This window comes from Amphiura filiformis, chromosome 20 (assembly GCF_039555335.1).
Source record: "Amphiura filiformis chromosome 20, Afil_fr2py, whole genome shotgun sequence".
Classification (NCBI taxonomy): domain Eukaryota; kingdom Metazoa; phylum Echinodermata; class Ophiuroidea; order Amphilepidida; family Amphiuridae; genus Amphiura; species Amphiura filiformis.
Genome location: NC_092647.1, coordinates 18969301 through 18996420, shown reverse-complemented (window position 1 = coordinate 18996420; position 27120 = coordinate 18969301). Strand labels below are relative to the sequence as shown.

The window sequence follows — 27120 nt, the reverse complement described above, 5'->3', positions numbered from 1 at the left end:
AGTGGATATGATCCCTGGAAATGATATTCAAAAAGCATGTAAAGAAGAAATCATGATCAGGAAACTATGCATTGATGATCCCCTAGAAGAAATTGCACAGCAATCCTTTAAGGGAGTACTACACCCCTGGCCAATTTTATGCCTATTTTTGCATTTTTCTCAAAAATTATAGCGCGTTGGGGACAAGTAAGATATGCATATTATAGGGGCAAGGACTACATCTACTGTACTGAAAATTCAGCAACTCAACGCAAGTATATATTGATTTATTGATCAAATATTGGTTTTCCCTCATTTTGGACTGTAACTCCACAACTGTTGTCTGTGCAGAAATAAAATTTCCTGTGCAGCAGTTGTAGACCTTGCCCCTATAATATACATATCTTACTTGTCCCCAACGCGCTATAATTTTTGAGAAAAATGCAAAAATAGGCACAAAATTGGGCAGGGGTGTAGTACCCCCTTAAGGTGTGAAATTGGATGCAAGGAATAAAAAACCTCTTTAGGGTGTGAAAACAGGTGTGAGTTACCTGTTAGGGTATATCGTTTTAGCCTAGGGTTATAATTAAATCCTTGTTTAGGGTGCTTTTCAAAAGTTGATTCTCACAGATGGTGTACAGGCCACAATGGGAGTGAGTGATATGGGTGACCCTCCCCCCTCCCATCCAGGATCTGGGCACATAAAATTATCCATGAAGTTGCACCCCTAAAGTTTGTTTGGTCTATAATTCTCGAAAACAATGAGACCCATAACATCGTGCATTGACATAGAATGGCATGCACGCAGTTGTGCACAGCACTTATACGCTAGTTGCTCATTGCTCCATCAGGTTACATCTGAATATGATATGTATTGTTGAATTCAGTGGGTACATACACAAAATAATGAAAATTACAGTGGAAATGCTAAATGGTATGAGCGTTTGGACAGTAATTTTGTGGGACATGAGAGCACATCAGACTAGAACTAGCCCGTTCTCAAACCGTGGACGCCTCTCGAACAGCGAGCGGAGCGAGCTTGGAAAATCATCATACAGGTATCAGAGTATAGCACAGAGTGTACTATCCTACAGCTGGAAAATCATCATACAGGTATCAGAGTACAGCACAGAGTGTACTATCCTACAGCTGGAAAATCATCATACAGGTATCAGAGTACAGCACAGAGTGTACTAGCCTACAGCTGGAAAATCATCATACAGGTATCAGAGTACAGCACAGAGTGTACTATCCTACAGCTGGAAAATCATCATACAGGTATCAGAGTACAGCACAGAGTGTACTATCCTACAGCTGGAAAATCATCATACAGGTATCAGAGTACAGCACAGAGTGGACTATCCTACAGCTGGAAAATCATCATACAGGTATCAGAGTACAGCACAGAGTGTACTATCCTACAGCTGGAAAATCATCATACAGGTATCAGAGTACAGCACAGATTGTACTATCCTACAGCTGGAAAATCATCATACAGGTATCAGAGTACAGCACAGAGTGTACTATCCTACAGCTGGAAAATCATCATACAGGTATCAGAGTACAACACACAAGCCAGTGTTACATCAGACATCGAATTGCATTCTGTATATGACAAATGTTCTGATGATATCAAATTATTTTTCTCCATTCCTTTTTTTTTCTTTTTTGCCCTTTATGCCCCACTGCGTTTGGCGCCCTAGGCGACCACCTTACCTGGCCTCAATTGATCGTCGGCTTTTCCTCCCAGCTACACACACTTTAAAGAATATATCATTAGATTTATAAAATTTACTTCGAGGACTGATATCAAAAATGTGAAAGACATTCTTCGTATTCAGAATGCAATTCGATATGTCTGATGTGCTCTCATGTCCCACAAAAAATACTGTCGAAATGCTCAAAACGCTCATTCCAGATCCCTTAATGTACTGATGAACAGTATTTTTGAAGGTTGGCAGCTTTGCCTTTACTACATCTAAAAAGTTTAAATTCGGACAAGCACCTGTCTCGCCCACATGCAAAGATCAGCCTGGCTGCCTTATTTTGGAGCTGCTGCAGCTATATGTAGTTTTAAATAATATATATTGTTAGTAATCATGTACATGTACTACAGTATGTTGTCTTTGTCAGTAGAAATAAAGGCAGTTACCTGATTATAAACAAATTTGATATATAGTGTCCTTATTTTGTAAGCTTACAATATCCCCTAAACAGTTTCTCGCCCTACATGTACATTGTACCATCAAAAATGCCCTAAAAATAGGATATTTTCCGGCAGCTAATGTTGCCTCAAAGCAAATTTTTGGCAAAAAAATGTACCCTTTTTGAACCCAATTTGCACAGAGTTTGAAAAATGACACAAAACAAAGTAACCATGATCAGAAAAAAGACAGGGCACCTGCTGTGTTATGTTTGATATTGTTTGTTTATATGGAAAAATGTATTTGAACACCTACTCTTATTTCCAGTGTTCGAAATTTTGGTTGTCCGTTCGCCCGGGACAACCAAAACATGCACCGGACAACCGAAAACAATGCTCTAGTTGTCCGGCGGACAACCAAAGATATACAGCCAAAAGACATTTTTTCGGCATGTTACTTTCCTCAAACCTCACACAACTGATGAATTGTTAAATATTTAAGAGTAATTGTTCATAAATTGACTACACTCACTCCACTTTATTGGTCACATGTAGTTGTTTCAGATTGTGGCAGCTTACGGACAACCAAAAACTTTGGTGGACAACCAGAAATTACAACCTGGTTGTCCGTGGGACAACCCCTTTTATTTTCTTAATTCGGACACTGCTGATTTCCATGTTCATCTTAGTAATGTGTGTAAGCTATTATGAGTCACTGGAAAATAAGAATTACATATAGTGCTGTCTCATTCTCAATGTTTAACTTACGCATACCCCGCCCCTGTCTCCCCCAACAAATGTGGGGAGAAGATGAACATATTGGCTCCAAGTGTTCAAACAATTATTCCTAAAATTGTAAGTTAATCGGTCCATAAGAAAACAATGTAGATGAGTTGATATGTAACATCATTGCCAGGCAGTTTATCGGCAATTGTACCTTGCCTGGCAGTATGCGATAGCATCATGCTTTGTTCACTCCCCACATGCTTTGTTGAGGATATGTGCTTTCAAAACTCCCCTGAATAAAGCCACTGAATAGAGTAGTGGCCCTATCAACAGGCTAGTCCCTTGCCTTTGATGATAAACATTGACTTGATGTCAACTCAATTATACCAAGCATGTGTCCCTTACCAGAAATAAGAATACATTGCAATGAAAAAGGTGTAAAATATGGTAAAATGCTCAAAACAGGTTTAAAAGAAATAAAGCGCAGACATTTGGGGGGACAAGGAATTCCTTTTGAAAAGGAAAATTCTCATGCTTGCACAGGCATGAGAATTTTCAGGCTTTGCCTAAATTTGTCCAAATTTACACATTTTTAAGCCGGTTTTGGGCCTTTATAAGGCCAAATTCACATACTTTTTCAGGCAGTGTAGAGCAGAGGCTGTATAAAGCTTCAAGTGGTTTAAGAATAGTTTATAAATATTTTTAATTGTGAAGTTCATACTTTTGCTCCCACTGCATAAGATTGGGGTCTCTACACTATAAGACAATTCAGTGGGTAACTTTATGTTGGTCATTAAAACCCAATTCATGCAAGTTTAAACAGCAGATCTCAATTTCATGTAACCCCAGTGTAATCACAATCTGTTTTATTAACCTTATGAATTATGAATCAATCAAATGAAAACTCATTCATTGTGGTGTTATTATTTCATGACCTTTCAATCAATCAGTCAGAACCCGCCTTCCAGCTATATGCATTATCTTCTCCATCAGTGTACTTCTGAATATAAAATCTATTGATGCTTTCAATGGGCTTGTTACATACATTTCTGGAATCTCATTTTTGTCTCGCCTGACAGTGGTGTAGCCAAGGGACCCCCAACCCCATGTTAAAGTCATAATGTACGGTCTTTTTTCAGAATTTACCTTTATTTTTTTTCAAAACCGATTTTTTGGCATATTTGTAATACTTACACATGTTCTAACTTAAATCTATGAGCAAACTGTCAAATTCGTCCTATTTGTAGTAAAACGGGACGATTTTCTGTTGGTCCGACATAAAGTCATAATTTTTGTCTCGCCTGATAAGGCAGGAGACTATATAATCACTTTTCCGTATGTAGGGGTGTGTGTGTGGGGGTGCGTGTGTGACAAATTTGATTAAAGTTTTGGTTTTCGCCTATTTTCTCGGAGACTAGGAGTCGCACGTGTCTCAAACTTGGTGGGTGGGTGCATCTTGACCCGAGACATAACCGGTTTGTATTGGTTAGTGGGTCAAGGTCACTGAGGACCTCTAGAGGTCATCTGAGGTCAAATTAGTAAAAACTGTCGTATGGGCATGAAACTTGGTAGGTACAGTCAACATTTCAAGACAAATTTTTTGAAGGTCATTTCAAGGTCACCAGGGGTCATCTGAGGTCAAATTAGTATAAACTGTCGGATGGGCATGAAACTTGGTGGGTACAGTCAACATTTAAAGCCAAATTTTTGGAAGGTCATTCCGAGGTCACCGGGGTCATCTGAGGTCAAATTAGTAAAACTGTTGGATGGACATGAAACTTGGTGGGTACAGTCAACATTTAAAGCCAAATTTTGGAAGGTCATTTCGAGGTCACCAGAGGTCATCTGAGGTCAAATTAGTAAAAACTGTTGGATGGGCATGAAACTTGTTGGGTACAGTCAACATTTAAAGCCAAATTTTCAGAAGGTCATTTCGAGGTCACCAGGGGTCATCTGAGGTCAAATTAGTAAAAATTGTCGTATGGGCATGAAACTTGGTGGGTACAGTTAACATTTAAAGCCAAATTTGTGGAAGGTCATTTCGAGGTCACAAGGGGTCATCTGAGGTCAAATTAGTAAAAACTGTCGGATGGGCATGAAACGTGGTGGGTACAGTCAACATTTGAAGCCACATTTTTGGAAGGTCATTTTGGGGTCACCCGGGGTCATTTGAGGTCAAATTTGTAAAAACTGTCGTATGGGCATGAAACTTGGTGGGTACAGTCAACATTTAGAGCCAGATTTTTGGAAGGTCATTTCAGGGTCACCAGGGGTCAGCTGAGGTCAAATTAGTAAAAACTGTTGCATGGGCATGAAACTTGGTGGGTACAGTCACCATGAGCCAGATAATAGTGCCCAGCCGATAACCGCCAAATTCATTTACCTCTACCAAAAATATTTGCGGTCGCGAAAGCAGGCGAGACTCGTGGTTCGAGAACCGCCTTGTTTTTTCTTTTGCCCTTTGCGCCCCACTGCGTTTGGCGCCCTAGGCGACCACCTTACCTGGCCTAATGGTCGGAACGGCTCTTTAAGGGGTGGGGTATGAACGTTTGGACAGTATTTATTGTGGGACATTAGAGCATATCAGACATATCGAATTGCATTCTGAAAACACAAAAAAAAATAGGTCTTTTTGGGGAAAAAATCCACATCTTCAATATGAAAGGTCAAAATTTTCAATTGATCGTCGGCTTTTCCTCCCAGCTACACACACTTTAAAGAATATATCATTAGATTTATAAAATTTACTTGAGGACTGATATCAAAAATGTGAAAAATATCAAATTTTAATAATTTGTCATAAAATTTGTATTATATCGCGAATTTCATCAGAAAGACATTCTTCGTATTCAGAATGCAATTCGATATGTCTGATGTGCTCTCATGTCCCACAAAAAATACTGTCGAAATGCTCAAAACGCTCATTCCAGATCCCTTAATGTACTGATGAACAGTATTTTTGAAGGTTGGCAGCTTTGCCTTTACTACATCTAAAAAGTTTAAATTCGGACGAGCACCTGTCTCGCCCACATGCAAAGATCAGCCTGGCTGCCTTATTTTGGAGCTGCTGCAGCTATATGTAGTTTTAAATAATATATATTGTTAGTAATCATGTACATGTACTGCAATATGTTGTCTTTGTCAGTAGAAATAAAGGCAGTTACCTGATTATAAACAAATTTGATATAGTGTCCTTATTTTGTAAGCTTACAACATCCCTAAACAGTTTCTTCGCCTACATTGTACCATCAAAATGCCCTAAAAATAGGGATATTTTCCGCAGCTAATGTTGCCCCAAAGCAAATTTTTGGCAAAAAATGTACCCTTTTTGAACCCAATTTGCACAGAGTTTGAAAAATGACACAAAACAAAGTAACCATGATCAGAAAAAAGACAGGGCACCTGCTGTGTTATGTTTGATATTGTTTGTTTATATGGAAAAATGTATTTGAACACCTACTCTTATTTCCAGTGTTGAAATTTTGGTTGTCCGTTCGCCGGGACAACCAAAACATGCACCGGACAACCGAAAACAATGCTCTAGTTGTCCGGCGGACAACCAAAGATATACAGCCAAAAGACATTTCGGCATGTTACTTTCCTCAAACCTCACACAACTGATGAATTGTTAAATATTTAAGAGTAATTGTTCATAAATTGACTACACTCACTCCACTTTATTGGTCACATGTAGTTGTTTCAGATTGTGGCAGCTTACGGACAACCAAAAACTTTGGTGGACAACCAGAAATTACAACCTGGTTGTCCGTGGGACAACCCTTTTATTTTCTTAATTCGGACACTGCTTATTTCCATGTTCATCTTAGTAATGTGTGTAAGCTATTATGAGTCACTGGAAAATAAGAATTACATATAGTGCTGTCTCATTCTCAATGTTTAACTTACGCATACCCCCTCCCCTTTCTCCACCAAAAAATGTGGGGAGAAGATGAACATATTGGCTCCAAGTGTTCAAACAATTATTCCTAAAATTGTAAGTTAATCGGTCCATAAGAAAACAATGTAGATGAGTTGATATGTAACATCATTGCCAGGCAGTTTATCGGCAATTGTACCTTGCCTGGCAGTATGCGATAGCATCATGCTTTGTTCACTCCCCACATGCTTTGTTGAGGATATGTGCTTTCAAAACTCCCCTGAATAAAGCCACTGAATAGAGTAGTGGCCCTATCAACAGGCTAGTCCCTTGCCTTTGATGATAAACATTGACTTGATGTCAACTCAATTATACCAAGCATGTGTCCCTTACCAGAAATAAGAATACATTGCAATGAAAAAAGGTGTAAAATATGGTAAAAATGCTCAAAACAGGTTTAAAAGAAATAAAGACGCAGACATTTGGGGGGACAAGGAATTCCTTTTGAAAAAGGAAAATTCTCATGCTTGCACAGGCATGAGAATTTTCAGGCTTTTGCCTAAATTTGTCCAAATTTACACATTTTTAAGCCGGTTTTGGGCCTTTATAAGGCCAAATTCACATACTTTTTCAGGCAGTGTAGAGCAGAGGCTGTATAAAGCTTCAAGTGGTTTAAGAATAGTTTATAAACATTTTTAATTGTGAAGTTCATACTTTTGCTCCCACTTGGTAAAATGACTGCATAAGATTGGGGTCTCTACACTATAAGACAATTCGTGGGTAACTTTATGTTGGTCATTAAAACCCAATTCATGCAAGTTTAAACAGCAGATCTCAATTTTATGTAATCCCAGTGTAATCACAATCTGTTTTATTAACCTTATGAATTATGAATCAATCAAATGAAAACTCATTGATGTGGTGTTATTATTTCATGACCTTTCAATCAATCAGTCAGAACCCGACTTCCAGCTATATGCATTATCTTCTCCATCAGTGTACTTCTGAATATAAAATCTATTGATGCTTTCAATGGGCTTGTTACATACATTTCTGGAATCTCATTTTTGTCTCGCCTGACAGTGGTGTAGCCAAGGGACCCCCAACCCCCATGCCCTGTGGGATGCTGGCCGTCCTGATTTTAGACATTTTTTGGCCCATTGTTTTACCATTTTCGTCAAATGCCCACCTAAAAGTTAGCTTCCCCCTTTTTGCTCACCCTCTTAAAAAGTGCTGGCTGTGCCACTTCACCTGAATATTGTTCATGGAAACACTACCCAGTCCAAATTATGTGGGTATGTGTATGTGTGTTAGTTTCAGGTTAAGGTGTTTAAAATTGCTCCCACTTCCAAATTATAAGGCCCCCTGTCCATGCAACTATGTCCATGACTATAGAGATATTAGGTATGCTATCTAGGGGGCATTGTTATTTTGTTTGTTAACGTTGCTCAAATTGTTCCCATTTCCGAAGTTGAAGGCTTCTGTCCAGAGGATGTTTAAAGGCATTCCCATAACCCAATGGGGTTTCTGACCTTGGTATGTCTGGCTTTTGTACACATGTGGTACAGATTTAAAACATTGAGACTTATGAATAAAATTGATGCAATGGGACAATATGAATGTTTCCTGTAAGAAAGTCAAATATAAGATATAACTCAAAGTGTCAACTATTCGCCACTTGCACGGTTCCGCCATTATGCACTATATGCGGGGAGAGCCTCGAACTGGCAGCATACATGAAAGGAAGAATTACGTAACCTTACACAGAATGTTATATGACTGGTTCAATTCCCATTCATGTATGCTGCCAGTTCGAGGCTCTCCCGCACATAGTGCATAATGGCGGAACTGCGTAAGTGGCTTAATTAGCTCGATTAGCTGCAGTTTTAAAATTACCATTTTGTGTGTGGCAATCTGAGGCAATGGGGACTTTGCCTTTAAAATTAGGTTATATTGATCAAATTTCCCAATCATAGTGCATTGTAGGAATGCCTTTAAGCCTCCTCTTGCTTCTCTCCGTGTAAATCATAATATAGTGAGTTATAAAGAAAGCTGTGTTGTATGTCAAAGGTCATTTTCCAATATTGCTCAAGATGCTTTTTTCATGGGGTCATTTGGTGTCATTGTTAACCATTTCATGACATTTATTTAGACCACAGATCTTGGAAAGAACATACACTTGTTAGAAAAAATAACTTGACCACTTATCAGAGACTGCAAAAACAGGAGACACTAGTGATCCACAGGTCTGCTTGGCTTGCAGAAAATCAATTTCGATATTAAATCCTTTTTTCTTTTTTGTTCTATTCCCTCATATTTATACAGATACCATCACTGGAGGGGCTTAAAGTCAGCACTAACCAAAGATAGTTCAGGATTGGCAAACTAACCCTATACAACAATTGGAGCAACTACACTAGAAAGATTGGGAAACCAAGCAGCTTCCTGTGCCACCTGACATCAATATAGGAACAAAACTGCAAAACTTCTTATGTTGTCAAGGTAACTACATTACTGTCATTGAACAGCGCACCTATGTTTGACAAATTACGCCTTTGTGAACTTTGTCATTTTGTGCATGTGACTTTGCTGCATGTTATCTGTTGCCAGTTTGTTGTGATAACATCTTGCAGGAGTTCCTGTTGATGATAAGATGGCAAGAATGGAACAAGACCAGTGTGTAAAACAAATGGGAGACCCATCCCACTTGTCTCATCTCTCCTCAGGACTTAACCAGTTAAGGCATCAGGCTGCCTTCTGTGATGTCACTATCATTGTTGGAGATCAAAGATTTTCTGCTCACAAAGCAGTTCTAAGCTGTGCAAGTGACTACTTTCAAGGAATGTTCACATCAGGTTTTCAAGAGAGTACAATGAGTGAAATAACTGTTCCTGGAACTGAAGAAAGCTTTGCCCAAATCTTGGACTTTGCTTATACAGGACACTTCAGTCTCTCATTAAGAACAGTTGTGTGTATTCTCAAAATGGCCTGTTATATGGTTTTAACCAAAGCTGTAGCGTTATGTGCAGAGTACCTTAAAGATGTCAAAGATAAGCTTACAGTGGAAGACTGTTTTGAGATCTGGTTGATTGCTAGCAATCATAAAAGTCTGTCAAATGTTGCACAAATGTACAGAAGCCATGTTATCCAGAACTTTGTGAAATGTGTTAAAACAAAAGTATTTCTGGAGAATGCTTCTGCAAGTGTCATGATGGAGATCTTAAGCGATGAAGAAATAGAGACAGACACCTCGACAGAGGAACAGATTCTGCAAGGAACAGTGATGTGGCTGCAGTATGATTGGGAGCAGCGTAAGGTCCATGCTGTTGATCTCCTGAAGAATATACGTCTTGGTTTGGTGCCAGTTGACAGACTCCAGCAGATCCTTGGTGATGACTTCATGACCATACCAGAGTGTAAAGAAATGATGGAGGAGGTTGTCAAGCTGAGTGATATCATGGATACTGCTTCACCCCAATTGATGAAGAGTCACCCAGATTTGTTTGCAACCAGAAACACCATCACAGCTGCAGTATCTGTATATACTGGTAGAGATATATCGGATAGGTCTGTTATTTCAATAGCAAGCAGTGACGAAACATCTTGTTACAAGCTCACCAAATTTGCAGATGTTCCTAACAAATTACCATATCAAGAATCAGATGACCTGTATAATTGTGCTCTATTGTTGGTTAGTGATGCAGGTCATTTGTATGCTGCCGGAGCTAGGTTCCCATTGTTTGACTCAACACAAGGTCAATACGAGTGGCTTTCTAGAAACAATTTCTTCCGGTATAATTCTGAGAAGAATGAATGGAATGTGCTTCCACCGATGCTAGAGATTCGCCACTGGCCCCAAATGGTTCAGATAGGTGAATGTATTTATTCAATTGGTGTCGCTGGAATTGACAGAAGTAAGTGGTTGATTGAAAAGTATAGTTTCCATAGAAATGCATGGGAAGTTGTTAGAGATGGTATTGGCTTGACTGCACATAATGTTGTTGAAGTGAATGGAAACCTGTTGGTGAAAGGAACACTCAGTTTGAAAGAAATCATCGGAAGAGGTAGTACAGCAAGGAGAGAAATCGTCAAGCTAGGTCTCTACAAACCGGCCAATGACAAGTGGTTGAATGTTTCCTGTGACACTAAGTTGGAAAGAATGTCAGATTTTGTTGTGGTTGACAATATCTGTTACCTAATCACAATGTCTGACCAAGTGAAGAGGGTTCTTTGTGACTTTGAGAGTGATGGGCCTTCGATTACGATTGCAGAGACTCTAAAAGAAGATACAGATACTTGCAGAGCAGTTAGACAAGCATATAAAAGAGCAGACCAGGCCAAAAAAGAGTTCACATTTGACAAACGCAAACTTGGTATGGTGCCAATGCAATGCGATTGTGCATCCCATGTGAAGGGAAAAAAATGAACATAATATTTTCAGATAACGATGATGATGGCAATGTTGTTTGTGATATTGATAGCGATGTGTTAGATTAGTACATATTGTCACTTAGCACCAGAAATTTATGTACATGTACGTCTTAAAATTGTGGTAAAAGAAATTTTGGACTATGAGTTAATTACATGTATTAACAAATATTTAATGTTTTTATTTGTTCAATGGAAAGAATATTTTCATTCAGTGAAATATGAGCTATAACATTAAACTAGGTTTGGCCTTGCTAAATGGAACAGTCCATGTTTCACCTGATGAAAATATTCTTACCATTATTACATAGCATGCACAGGTACTACATGTATGCAATATGATCACTTTCTTATTCGCCAGCGAAGTGGTTACATGACTCCCTGGTAACTGAATCACGCACCTTTTGGAATTGGCAGTATATGCCATAGACTTTGTGTTGCGATTATATCGATTGTGGTGCAGAATTCAAAAGCGTGATCCAGTTGACATGGTGATAATCGGATTATGTAACACTTCGCTGGCGAATAGTCATTCGTAGTTTAGTCTTACATTGTATGAGTGTGTGCTTAGGTGAGGGCTTTGCTTACTCAATATACACAACATTGATTGAATTAGGGATTCAATCATGTTTCACCGTTGTTCATCACCGATTAACAACGATGCGTCCGCGTCGTCTGCAGACGCGCCGGACGCGAGTTGTTAATCGATGATGAACAACGGTGAAACATAATTGAATCCCTTTCAACAACGAAAAGAAATTAAAGATCGTATATAATTCACGATTATTTTATGAGGAATGTCAGTTAATCATTGCCACTCAGCCGTACAAAAATTTTGATGATTTCTCTGTTGATATCAACAATAAAACTACAGAATAAAACAGCAATGTTTAGCCGCTACCTGAAAAATACTGAATTCAACTTGTAAGCTTGCATGCGCACAAAGGTTCCAAGCATGAAAAATTTTACGCGCTCTCGCCTAACACGTAGTCTCGCTCGTGTTCGCGTATACGCTACTGTAAAAGTGTTGATTCATCACGGATTAACAACGGTTGGCTCCTGTACAAAGGTATAGTAAGAGTTGTTGAAATAAAATGATTATTATAGTACACTGTGGTACTGTATGGTAAAATAGTAGTGCTCATTTATCAAATTCTCATACAGCAAACATGTGAATATGTAATAGATTAACTAGGATTTTGCTTACTGCTAGTGCTAATATAAGAACTCTTTATGAAATCTTTTAAAGTGGTTTTATCGGCTACAAAGTCGTGTACATAATTTCTTGAAAATGGTATAGGATGTGTATGTGTAGTGATGAGAAAACCTTACTTGGCAAGTTTTAATTTTTTTCAAAAAAGCATGTTTAACTTAAGTGATTTTTTTTGTCATCTCAAAATCACATTCAATTATCAAAATCCCATTGAATTATTGAAGGGTTTTGGGCAATTTCTCAAAATAGCCAAACCTTTCAAAGCAAAGATTTCATTAACACTGATTTTTTCTCATTTATAGCAGTTGTACATAAAAGTTTCATTTTGCTGCCAATGTTTCACAGAATAATACAAAACAAGTTTTATTTTCTGACTTAGTGTCACATTATACTATGTATATATTTTTTTAAAGGAATGTTGAGTACTTATTGAAAGTGCAAGCTCTCAATTATCTAAAATTTCTTGCCAAATAAGTGTTTCTATTTCAAGGTACAGTGTTTCTAGCATTCCCTAAAATAAAAATTTATAAAGTAAACATTTATCCAAAAATCCTGGCGAGAGAATTTAAAAATTAAGCTTACATGTACCGTATTCATTCCAATAGGCGCTCTGGGCGCTTAACAAAGTCATTATGGGTGGGCGCTTATTTTTTACATGGTTTACCCAATTTTTTCCTAACAGGCGTTTATTAGAGACAAATTTACATATGTTATAAAAGGGTCCTGAGACGTTCCAGTAGCTTTTCTGATGCAGAAAATATATTGCATGTTTACACAGGACTTCTAATCCCCCAGCTATTTCACTGTATCGACGTCTATCCGTCACTTCAACATTAATGGTACCCTTTAGCAAATTGAAAATACCCTGGGTGGGCGCTTATTGGGGCATGGGCGCTTATTGGAACGAATACAGTACATGTATTTACCACACCTGAAAGTTTGGTAACCAACTAACCATAGCACCTTCCTTGTTGGCTACTAAAATCAAAAACTGGCAAAATTTAGGGAATTTTCAGAGAATAAAGAAAAAACATAAAAATTGTTACAATTCTTATAACTAACACTCTTAAATGGGCATTTAGTGATCGGCAGCATCATCCCCCCACTTTTCTCAAAAAGGTGAGATTTTTATACCACTGGAAACCTTTGGCTCCATAATGTTTATGTACACAAAGTATCTTGCAGATTAATTTGTGTAGCACAAATATCGTGAAAATTGAATTACGTTCTGGTACACCAGAACAAAACTACAACACATTGTCTATGGAGCAGTGTAATACACATCATGCAGAACTCACAAAATCGGAATTAACTGAAATTTTGGGAATAAGCTTTTTTTGTGGATATCTGCTGAAAAATGTCACGAAAAGATGATGCTACATGTAGGATCATGAAATACTCCTTTTAAATAGGTGAGGAAAATACTTTCTTTGTTATGATTTAAGATTTAAATTAATAGACGATTGATTTGATGCCAGAGTTTCTGCAAGGGGTAGTATTTTTTTTAATTGACCAAAACTGGATGAAGTAAATTGGCTTATTGTTGTAGTGTTGAAATTGCCTTCAAGGTTCAGCACCATGAGTTTATTTTTGCTCAATATATATGCATGCAATTTGGGTACCCATAGACAATCCTGAAAAACTTTGAAAACTTAGAATAACTCTCTGGGTAAATGTACCTTTCATTGTAGAGAACTAAGGTTGAATGACCTTCCAGTTGGTGTGCGTTTAGATATAAAGTTCCTTTGAGTCTGCCCATTTTTAAAACTGCTATGTTTAAAGCTCTCTGAGTAAATGTACCTTTCATTGTAGAGAACTAAGGTTGAATGACCTTCCAGTTGGTGTGCGTTTAGATATAAAGTTCCTTTGAGTCTGCCCATTTTTAAAACTGCTATTGTTTAAAGCTCTCTGAGTAAATGTACCTTTCATTGTAGAGAACTAAGGTTGAATGACCTTCCAGTTGGTGTGCGTTTAGATATAAAGTTCCTTTGAGTCTGCACATTTTTAAAACTGCTATTGTTTAAAGCTCTCTGGGTAAATGTGCCTTTCATTGTAGAGAACTAAGGTTGATCGAATGACCTTCCAGTTGGTGTGCATTTAGATAAAGTTCCTTTGAGTCTGCACATTTTTAAAGCCTGCTATTGTTTAAAGCCTGCTATTGTTTAAAGCCTGCTATTGTTTAAAGCCTGCTATTGTTTAAAGCCTGCTATTGTTTAAAGCCTGCTATTGTTTAAAGCCTGCTAAATATTGTTTAAAGCCTTGTTCATAATCATATTTATTTTATCAGTAATATGATTGTTATCCAACATGTTCCTTCATGTACACATAGTATTTGTAAATATTTTGCTATTAATGTATTCATTAGGCCTATATAAAGTCCTCAAAAAAAGTTTGGAAACTTACCAAAACGGCTTTATATCAGAAAAAAGTGAAATCTATTTCCATATTAAATCATATCGATACAAGCGTTGTTCTTTCCTGTCAAAAATGACACCAAATTTGTGACCATAACTTATTTTATTGGTGAGTAACTGTCTTTGAAAGACAAGGAGGTCTCAAACAAAATGTGCCAAATCTGTCATTGTCTGCGCCATTTGCATCAGTAAACATGAATAAGGAATGCCACACTGTTTCATTAAAAACGGTTCTTGTACTGTCAGTCTCACGCACCGGTCTTCTGCAGCCGTTGTTTTTCTTGGATGGCCACTTATGGGTCTGTCTTTGACATCTCCGGTCTGACGAAACTTGACTTTTAGCCCCGGGCTTTTAGCTTGGAGATCATACTGCAGGAAAATCCAAATGTTGCCGTGATTCTGAGGTATGCCAGCCAGCCTCAAGCTGACCAATAGCGAGCCTTATCCAGGTCTGGTAATCGAACCATGTTTGCTTAAAAATTTCTTGCAAATGACCACTATGAAGAAGTGACCAGCAAGATAGGTTGACTTGCGTTGATCTGTTCGAATCCACAAGTAGTAGAACTGCTAATCCCATCCTAGCACTTTTCATTCAAAATGATGTACTGCAAACAACTTTTCATTCATTCTTTTATTCATGCATTAAACTACTCGTTCATTCATTCAGATCAATAAGATGAGCGCAGATAATGGTCAGTTTCGCACATTTTCTTTGAGACCTCTCTGTCTTTCAAAGCAAGTTACTCAGCCGTGGAATAAGCTATCGTCACAAATGAGGTATCATTGTTGACAGAAAAGAACAATGTTTTCGCTGGTATGAAACAATATGGAGATAGATTTCAAAATTTTCTGATATACAACCGTTTTTGAAAGTTTCCAAACTTTTTTTGAGGAGTTTATGATGCGATCAAGCAAAATCAGTCCAAACTCGGAAATAATGATTTTGAGATATAGCCAAACTACAGTAAGGAAATATTTCCTTCTGTTTTCTGTTGTTTTGGAAACTCTTTAGTTGCTCATATCTTTGGAACTGGTAGTTCAATTTCAATGGGGTCTTCTGCGAAATGCAGCTTTGTTTTAATGCTTTTTACTATCTTATAAGAAACTGAAAATTTAATATTTCCGAGTTCTGACTGATATTGCTTGATCGCATCACATATACTTATTTTGTCGTATGTATTGAAAGAGCCATATGCATCAAGAGTAAAGAAAGACTAAAGAAAGAAAGTAAAATATGTCACTCATTGGTGACAGAAGCTGATCTAAATATGCCAGATATTTTTGATCATAGATGCACATGCACACATGATGAGACAACTAGAGTAATACATGCAGAGTAATCAGGGTCCTAATAGTGCAGTCAATCTAACAAATTTAATAAACATAAATCCCATCCAGCACACAACCCAAATTGGAAAAAAAAATAGCATGGGAATGTGCCGGCATGGGATTTGAAACCCCCGACCTTCCGATCACTAGACAGACGCAGACGCTCTATCCATTAGGCTACCAGCTCGACCCATGGTTAAAACTGCATGTGTCTAATGTGAGCAGTCGGGGTATACAATACACACAAACTAATATTACGCAACTACGCAAGTACAGGAGATCATTTCTGATGCTTAATCGTTTTCCCAGCATAATACAAGTAAAGTAGGCACACAACCCAACTTGAAAAAAAAAGCAAGGGAATGTGCCGGCATTAACCACCATCTAGTTTATCAGTGGGAGCTGGTAGCCTAATGGTTAGAGCGTCCGTCTAGTGATCGGAAGGTTGTGGGTTCGAATCCCATGACGGCACATTCCCTTGTGTGTTTTTTTTTTCAAGTTGGGATGTGTGCCGGTCTATAGAGCATAGTTGTGTACAAGTCAAAGCCTCATGTATGTTGTATACCAGGGGTGTGTCATTGTGATGTAATGAATTGCTGCCTTTATATGAGGTTATGTATGTAGTTATGCTCCAGGAGCATAGTTGTAGGTCAGAATCTCATAGATGCTGCGTAGGGGTGTGCATAGGGTTGTGTCATTGCATGTTTTTTTTATTGCATTTGATACAAAAGGTCCAGCATATTTTGTGTGAATATATAGTTTGGATCATTACCCATCTAGTCAGTTCATGAACATCACCAAATGCAATGAAAACAGTAAATGCACACCTCTAACCTACAGTTCTGCCAACTACTATTCCTATATTTAATTTGCGGACACAATATGTGTATTGTCATTTGTGTGTCCACAGGTTTATGGCTAAGGTCAGAGCTTCTGCAAAGTGTGTAGTCACAACATACACACACCCCTACTGTTTACACCACCAAACAAGGACACCTAGCTTTTCACTGTACAACCGAGGACCTTATACATTTGACTTTTTGCATTCTAATCGTGGACATTCGTGTGAAAACCTGACAATTAATCGACTAACCGAGGACCTCGACACATTACCGGCATTGGGGGACCTACCCCCCTATGCAATTTTGAGCTGTATAGCGCCCTCTGCAAGCGTTAAAAAAATGAGGACGTCCTCGTTTTTTTTGTGTGTCTGTAGTTTATAAGTGAAATGTCAAGTGGGTGTCCTCGTTCGTAGGTGAAAACGCACACATTTGGTGCCTGGCACATACATTGTACACCTGTGTCTGAAAACTAAATATACCAACAGTACATGTATAGTACTGGTGATATACAGTTTGTACAGATTTTACTGAAGAATTCTGACCAAATATTTTTGTACATGTTAGTGTGCAAAATCTTATTTTGTATGTAAAATGCGGATTTAAGTTTGAGCATATTGAAAAGTATTTGTTAAGGTTCGTAGCTCTCTTTTTCTCTAAAAACAATGTAATTTTTATGTGTCTGTAGAAATAAACTTAGCATATTGACTAATTTAGAAACAAACATGAGATCCAAAAATGTGTTCTTATTTTGTAAGTTTATAATTTCATTTGAAATCTGTCACCCCTATGGAAGATAAACGGTTCCAAAAAAGTAAGTCCCCCCTAAGACATTTTAGTATAACCCAAAAACGGCTTGATATTGAAAATAATTTTTTAAGGTTGGTAGCTCTCTCTTTCTCTAAAAACAACATATTTTGTATGTTTCTGTAGATATAAACTTTGCATATTGCCTAATTTAGGGGAAAAAACATGAGATCTAAAAATGTGTTCTTATTTTGTAAGTTTATAATTTTATTTGAAATCTGTCACTCCTCTATGGAAGATGGCTATAGGGGCAAGTCGTTATACCGATTGACTGTTATTCTGAAAGTTTGTTATACCGGAGGTATGTTATCAGGGTTCGAATTTGGCTGTATCGTATAGTAGTTTGCTCCTTATTTTGAAGTAACTGCTACCAAATTTTACATTTGTGTAGCACTTTTTATAGTGCTTTAGTATGGAAGTATCCTGATTAAGATGAATTAGCCAAAAACTGCTGTGTAAAATTTTAAACGAATTCGAACCCTGAAGGGTCATTACTCGGAATTTAAAATAAAGCTCATTTCAAAAGTCTTTCACTCCAAATGTCAATACTGTGAAGGCTTGTTAGGTGTTACTCCGAAGGGCCATTACTCCGAATTTTGGAACGGTTCTTTGGAATAACGATCCCTGCCAAAATTTCAGAGTAATGAACCTTTGGAATAGCGAGCCTTATTCTAAATTCAGAGTAATGACCCTTCGGAGTATTGACCCTTCAGAATAACAAACCTTCAGAGTATTGAACCTTTGAAGTAAAAACCTTTCGGAATAACAAACTAACCATGGAGACATGGCCTTAATCGTCCACACAGGAGTTGTAAATTTCAAACAGAGTCACCCATTGAGGTAACCCATTTGAAATTCACATAACAGAAACAGGAACAGAAGGCCACTCCCAACAAATCATGTAAAAATAAGGACTCGGTCACCCACCTTTCCACAATATTTTTGTGGGACCCGAGAGCACATCACACACAGCAAATTGCATTCTGAGTACTGGGAATGTCCCCTTGATATATTAAAAATAAACATTTAAAAGTCCTCAAAGTAAACTAGGTAGACTTTATAATATAATCCTATCTACATGTACTCAGTTAAAAAGCCGATTATCATGAAAATGTTGACCTTTTGTATTGAAGGTACATACATGTACATGAAGTTTCCCAAAAGACCTAAAAAATTTCAGTCTTTTGGGAAATTTCATGTACCTGTATCTTCAATACAAAAGGTCCAACTTTTCATATAATACATGTAGTCGGGTTTTCATCGCAGCTACGTACACTTTAAGTACACATTAGATTGTAAGGTTTACTTTGAGGACTATGATGTCAAAAATGTAAACTTTTTGTAAATATCATACAATTTGCAAATTTAAAAAAATTATTTGATATCAGAAGAACATTCATCATATTCAGAATCCAATTTGGTGTATCTCATGTCTCAAAACAAATTGTGCAAAGGTGGGTTACAGAGCCCTTAAAGTCCCATCAGTGATCCCAGCAAGAGTGTCAAAAAATAATTATAATTTTATATAAATTGTTTAAAAGTGAAGGATCAGTCATTCAAATTGTCATTTGGTATTTTTGAAATCAAAATTTGGCAAAAAAACAAAAAAACCGCAGCATGAACGAAGTTGAAGCCCCATTCAAATACATGTAGCTAATTTATATTAGTGGCTGGACCACTAGCAGGCTATGTTAGCACATCTATGACAATGACAAAGGTACCAACATTTTGATGATTTTTACAATCGTCCAGATGAGCAAATCACTGAATGGGCCTTTAAGAGAGAGAAAATTCTTAATTCAATATCAACTGCTGTGACAGAGGTGTGTAATCATGTTCTTCATTGGTGTAATTTTGCATAAGAAATATATTGATGGTTTCAATGGGTGCATACATTTCTAGAATCTAATTTTCTTTGCAGAGAAATCAATCTTGAAAATCATTCTTTTTCTTCTATTTCCCCACATTTATACAGATATCATAACTCAAGTGGCTTTATGACAACAACCAAGACCAACCAAAGATCATAGGACAATTCAGGATTGACCAACTCTAACTTACAAGTAAGCTCAAGAAACCAAGCAACTTTCTTTGCCATCTTGGAGCAAATCTGCATGAGGTCATCAGATGTGTTGTGTCTTGTCAAGGTAACTAAGTTTCTCTGTCATTGACAGGCATGAGAATTTTCAGTTTAAAAACTGAATTCAGTTTTTTTTATAGTCAAAATTTCCGCAACTTTATTTAATTTCAGCCTGTTTTTGGTACTTTTTGCCCAATTTCACGCGCATTTTCAGTTTTTTCAGTTTTTTTAGGAAAGTGCAGTCTCATGCCTGCATTGAACAGCGCATCAATGTTTGACAAATTATACATCCATGTGAACTTGGTCCTTGTGTGCGTGATGTGACTTTGCTGCATGTTATCTGTTGCCAGTTTGTTGTGATAACATCTTGCATGTGTTCTTGTTGATGATAAGATGGCAAGAATGGAACAAGACCAGTGTGTAAAGCAAATGGGAGACCCATCCCACTTGTCTCATCTCTCCTCAGGACTTAACCAGTTAAGGCATCAGGCTGCCTTCTGTGATGTCACCATCATTGTTGGAGATCAAAGATTTCCTGCTCATAAAGCAGTTTTAAGCTGTGCAAGTGACTACTTTCAAGGAATGTTCACATCAGGGTTTCAAGAGAGTACAATGAGTGAAATAACTGTTCCTGGAACTGAAGAAAGCTTTGCAAAAATCTTGGACTTTGCTTATACAGGATACTTTACTCTCTCATTAAGAAATGTTGTGGATATTCTCAAAATGGCCTGTTACATGGTGTTCACTGAAGCAGTGGAATTATGTGCCAAGTATCTAAGAGGCGTCAAACATAAGTTCACTATTGAAGACTGTTATGAGATATGGTCAATTGCAAGGAATCACACCAGTCTGTCAGAAATTGCACAAATGTATCGAAGCCATGTTATTCAGAACTTTCTGAAGTGTGTTAAATCAAAGGTATTTCTTGAGAATTCCTCTGCAAGTGTCATTATTGAGATCTTAAGTGATGAAGAAATAGAGACAGATATGTCGACAGAGGAACTGATTCTGCAAGGAACTGTGATGTGGCTGAAGCATAATTGGGAGCAGCGTAAAGTCCATGCTGTTGATCTCCTGAAGAAGATACGTCTTGGTTTGGTGCCAGTTGACAGACTCAAACAGATCCTTGGTGATGAGATAATAGGAATACCAGAGTGTAAAGAAATGGTGGAGGAGGTTGTCAAGTTGAGTGTTACCAAAAATACTGCTTCACCGCCATTAAACCAGAGTCATCAATATTTGTTTGCAACTAGAAACACTATTACTGCTAAATTGTACATGGATTATGAAGCTAGTTCTATAAAACTAAAATGCAGTACTAATACATCATGTTATGAGCTGACTAAATTTGCTGATATACCTGACAAATTTCCATATTTGGAATCAGAAGAGCCACCAAGTGGTATTGGAATAATGGTTTCTGATACAGGTCATTTATATGCTGCAGGTGGTAATAATATTGTGTACTTTGATGACGAGGAACCTGAAAAGGCAGCAAATTATCGAAAATGGCTTTCTGAGAACAATTTCTTCAGATACAATTCTGAGAAGAATGAATGGATTGTTCTTCCTCCAATGCCTGTAGTCCTTCTATTCCCCTTCATGTATCAATTTGATGAGTATATATATCTAATTGGTACAGTTGAATATGATGATTTGCCAAGTAAGGAGATGATTGAAAGGTATAGTATAGCCAGTAAAACATGGAAAATTATTGAAGATGACCTATACCTTGACCCAGTATATGTTACAGTTGTGCAAAACAATATATATTGGTCACAGGTGACTCAGTATGTTGAGGGCCCCAATCAGCAAGGTCGGGATGGTGGAATTGTGGTACGGAATGTGGCACTGTATAGACCAGCTACAAATGAATTGTTAGAAGTTTCTGTTGATAGAAATATAGGTAGAAATTCACATGTTGCAGTGCATAATAGTGTCTACTGTTTCGTCACCGAAGGAATAGGCCAAGAACGAGACCAAGTACACAGATGTACATGTGACTTTGACAGCGATAGTCCTACAATAGTCATTGCAGAGGAAGTTACTGATGAACTTTATAGAAGTATTCAAGAACTGAAAGAAGACGTAAATTCAGAAGAGTTTACATTTGACAAACGCAACCTTGGGATGATGAAAGTACCATGCAAGTGTGCATCTCATGTAAAGGACAAGTCAACAATGAAGGAGTAGATTATGTGGTATCTTGAGATCATTTTTGAACTGGACACCAAAATGTACGTTATTGTAAGGTTATCTTGTTGGTGTCTGTTTAAAAAAGAATTTCTGTACAATAAATTTGACAGATTTGCAGAAATGTATACATGTAGAAGCTAAAGAATATGGATGGTAGCATAGTTGTAAACCGTAAAGTCGTGTGAGAAATGCATGACAGGTGTCAAAATAAGGGATCTTTGAATCTGTTTTCTTTTATCTAAATGCTATCAAAATGTATACTTTTAAAAAGCACAAGTGGTGAAAAAATCACAATACTGACATATCTGGTTTCTAATTTATGTAAGGTATGACACTGGGACATTTTCAGTTTTGGATTCTTTATTGCTCATAAACTGAAAATCAAGAGATTTATAGTGCTAACAATACTAGGAAGCTTAAGAAGGCTACCATGGTCTAATAGTCTCAAAAGAGGGCCCTTAGGCTACATAATAGGTCATCAAGATTTCAATGTAGAAGGGAGGTATAGTGATGTGCTATCATTAAATATGGATAGATTAGAGAAGTGATTAACTTAGCAAAGATTGGTTTACAAATATTGAATGTAAATGAGTACAATAGTAAGAATATTTTCATGAAGTGAAATATGGACTGTTCCAAGCCAAGTTGAATGGAACAGTTCATATTTCACCCAATGAAAATATTCTTTCCATTGAACAAATAAAACCATTCATTATTTGATAACTCATATAAAAATTCTTTTTCTTCCACTTAATTTTATAAATCACCAGAAAAACAAAATAAATTAAAAAAATATTACTGTATTTATTTTAGAAGCGACACCCATACCTATAATTGGCGAGTCAGTGTAGTCTCCGTGCGCAATATATGCACACGTCTATCAGCGTTACCATGGTAGCTGCGTGTGAGTGCAATGGAAAAAGGACTATTGCACAGGGCGCGGAGTGCAATAGTCTTTTTCTATAAATAGCAAGAATAATCAATAGTAATTGACCAATCAAATGATAAGAATCTTTGTACGAGTTATATAAACACATATATTTCACATTACCACTAAAATAATATGTCAATGTGTACATTATTTGCAGGGCAATATTAAGCCCAGCTGTAATTAAAACAATATACACACGGACTAGCAAATGTAACTACCTTAGGTCCTGCTGGTCAATGATACTAGACTACAATATTTTGAAACATCTTTTTGTTCACTCAGCTCTCCATGGCTTTCAGCTGTGAATATTTGAGCTCAGATGATTTACCATAAGAAACTAAAAGGAAATATTGATTGCAATATCTTGGCCACAACAAATGAGAAATAATGCGACCAAAACTAAAACCAGAAACTTGAAAAGGCCCAATGTGTCAAATGGGCTATTCCAGTTGAAATCCATACACCCCCTATGGAAGACATGACCTTAATCTTTCACACAGGACATGACATATCATTTATGCACAAACACACCAGAAAAGGATTTGATATTGTATTTATTACGCAAATAACCAATTTCCATGCACCACAGATCTGTGTGCATCTATCGGGAACTAAGCTTTTGTTAAATTGTGAAAAATATTGAGGGTATCCTGATTAACAAATGTTACAATATGGCTTTCAAATCAACACATGTGTCTCTGTCTGATCAACATACTAACCAGGACGATGCACAAAGTGTCACTCTAGCTGAAACAGATAACACTAAGGGTTATAAAAGCCTGGCATATGTCATGCACTCAAGAAATCTTGATAATTTCATGTCGACATGGTTACACTTCACTATTACAGTTTGAAACCACTACATGACTATTAAAGGGTCATTCCTGAATCTTCATTTTCTCAATTATGCAGGTACCATAATCAGCACACGTAACAACAAGCGACCACAAATCAGATGACAATTCAACATTGGCCAAGTAACTCTATGTGGACAATTTTAAACAACAATTGGACCAATTGTACAAGTAAGCTCAGGAAACCAATAAACTTCATGTCCCACCTGACTTTTAACAATCATGTATGAACAGACCGAAGTGCAGCCGGTCATCTAGCCCAATTCTGACGCGTTTTCTTGACAAGGTAACTACATTTCTCTCTTGGAACAGTGAAGTGAATCAATGTAGATTTTCATGTTAAGTCTCACCAGTTCGCTGTGATTTCATAACATCTTGCATGTGTTCTTCTTGATGATAAGATATGGCAAGAATGGAACAAGACCAGTGTGTAAAACAAATGGGAGACCCATCCCACTTGTCTCATCTCTCCTCAGGACTTAACCAGTTAAGGCATCAGGCTGCCTTCTGTGATGTCACTATCATTGTTGGAGATCAAAGATTTCCTGCTCACAAAGCAGTTCTAAGCTGTGCAAGTGACTACTTCCAAGGAATGTTCACATCAGGGTTTCAAGAAAGTACAATGAGTGAGATAACTGTTCCTGGAACTGAAGAAAGCTTTGCCCAAATCTTAGACTTTGCTTATACAGGGCAATTCACTCTCTCAGTGAGAACTGTCACAGGTATTCTCAAAATGGCCTGTTACATGGTTTTGACCAAAGCTATAGAGTTATGTGCTGAGTACCTGAAAGATGTCAAAGATAAGCTTACAGTGGAAGACTGTTTTGAGATCTGGTCAATTACTAGCAATCATAGCAATATTTCAGATGTTACACAACTGTACAGAAACCATGTTATTCAGAACTTCCTGAAGTGTGTTAAATCAAATGTATTTCTTGAGAATTCCACCGCAAGTGTCATGATGGATATATTAAGTGATGAAGAAATAGAGACAGACACCACAACAGAGGAACAGATTCTGCAAGGAGCAGTGATGTGGCTGAAGCATAATTGGGAACAGCGTAAGGTCCATGCTGTTGATCTCCTGGAGGAGATACGTCTTGGTTTGGTGCCAGTTGACAGGCTCCATGAGATCCTTGGTGAAGAGTTGCTAGCCATACCAGAGTGCAAAGAAATGGTGGAGGAGGTACATCTGTTGAGCATTACCAAAGATACTACTTCACCACTAGTAATCAACAGCTATCCATATTTGTTTGCTAGAAATAATATTGCAGCCCACCTAAATGTAGTTGAATTCGATGAATCAGATTCTTTATTATCTGTAGCATACAGTACCAGTTCAGCATGTTATAAACTTACTAAATTTGCTGATATTCCTTATGAAATTGCTTACTTGGAATTGGATAAACCACAAAGTGGTACTGAATTATTTGTCAGTGATGAAGGTCATCTATTTGCTGCAGGTGGCAGCATTGTTGAATATGGTGATAATCGTGAAAAGAAGAAAATCATCTAAAGTGGGTTTCTGAAAACAATTTCTTCATGTACGATTCTGAGAAGAATGAATGGAATGTACTTCCCCCAATGCCTAAAGTATTGTTCTACCCGATGATGTTTCAATTGGATGAATATATATATGTAATTGGTTCAGCTTATGATGATTACAGCCACCGGAACAGTATTGAAAGGTATAATATACCCAGCAAAACATGGGAACTTGCTGTAGATAACCTGTTTCTTTCCCCAAGATATGCAAGTGTTGTGAATGGGCTTGTGCTGTTCAGCGGCGATGACGAAGTGGAAGGCCCTAATCATCAAGTGGGTGTCAACCGCAACTACATTGTGGTTTTCAAAGCTGCACTGTATAGACCAACCACAAATGAATTGATAGAAGTTTCTGTCAATAAATGTATAGATAGGGATTCATATTTTGAAGTGCATAATAGTATCTGCTATCTCATCACCAAAGGCAAAGGCCAAGAACCAAACTAAGTAAACAGGTGCATATGCAACTTTGACAGTGATGGTCCAACCATTGTTATTGCTGAGGAAGTAGAAGATGAGATTTATTCAAGTATTAAATGGCAAAACAGAATGGTAAAAAAACCAGAAAACCTGGGTACAGCAAGATTCATATTTGACAAACGCAAACTAGGATCGATGGAAATGCCATGCGACTGCGCATCCCATTTAAAGGAAAAACAAACAAATGGCGATTAGATATAGGCCTACCGTATATTCTCCAGTAGCTTCGCCTCTAATAAATGCCCCCACCATTTTTTTCAAACAAAATGTTTAAAATATGCTGAATTTTCCATGCTATCTTGTTTAAGATTACCACGGTCTACACGCAGTCTGTAATTGCTGAAAATGATATCGCAAACCCAGAAGTTAACCAGAAGACATTGATCCTAAGTTCATAGTTTGTTGTTTCGGCATGATTTTTAAGCAAAAAAGACCTAATAAATGCCCCCCCCCCTTTCAAAAATGTCACGCCCTGGGGCATTTATTAGAGAACATGGTAGATTGCAATGTCTCATAAAAACTTGGCACCCATAAACTTCTCTGTATAGCTTTTTTGGTAAAAGAAATTTTGAACTATGAATTTCAAAGATTAGCAAAAATGGTCATCAATTCAAAGAATCAAAAGGACAAATGCTGAACAGCATCATTGGAATTGGCTAGAATTTGATAAACATGTGCATTTCAAACATTTCTAACCAAGACCACAATGAAACCATTTTTGCACCATAAAAAAATGTGGTCAATCAGCTTAATATGTAGTGCAGGGGTTCTTCATAGGTGAGATCCGAGCAGCCAGCCAATTGTGATGGTCCTCGATCAGCTCTGAATTGTACAGTAAACATAACAAAACAAGGTGTATTTGGCTGATAAACAAAACTTTATAATTTTGACCCTCCATGGCCCACAAGCAAATATAATTGAGAACCCCTGATGTAGTGTCAAGTACAGGTTATGTTTTGTGTTGTGACCAGAATTTAATTGTTATATGAAGAGAAAAGAATGCACATACCGTAAAACCCCGTCTACAAGCATATAGTGTGCTTCTGATGAAAGCTACATTAATCCAGTCGCCATTATGGAGTTTGAGCAAATAAATTACGGATCCAAGAATACAAACAAGTATTATTTTAAGACCGGTCTATTGTATTGGTATATTAAGGCTTGCTTCGAATTAATTAAGCTTTTATAAAAAACACTATATATGCTTGTAGACAGGGTTTTACGGTAGCTTTTAAAATTGAATTTTAAGTTTGTTTTTTTGATGGGTTTTTTAACATGC

The 27120-nt window shown here is 37.4% G+C and overlaps 1 protein-coding gene across 3 annotated transcripts in view; it reads left to right on the top strand.

Annotated features, from left to right (window-relative positions):
* Positions 1–27120, top strand: part of LOC140142662 (kelch-like protein 26) — a 61241-nt gene that overhangs the window by 21910 nt on the left and 12211 nt on the right. Inside the window, exons 4-5 of one of the 3 annotated variants that reach the window (XR_011857552.1) lie at positions 9051–9227; positions 19731–19902. Coding sequence is in view for 1 of the 3 variants with exons in the window: in XM_072164663.1 (XP_072020764.1) it covers positions 9379–11151 (1773 nt within the window). In the remaining 2 variants the exon portion in view is untranslated. Of the gene's footprint in view, positions 1–9050; positions 11822–19730; positions 19921–27120 lie in introns of those variants that run through there. The other 2 variants (XR_011857553.1, XM_072164663.1) reach the window with 2 other exon arrangements.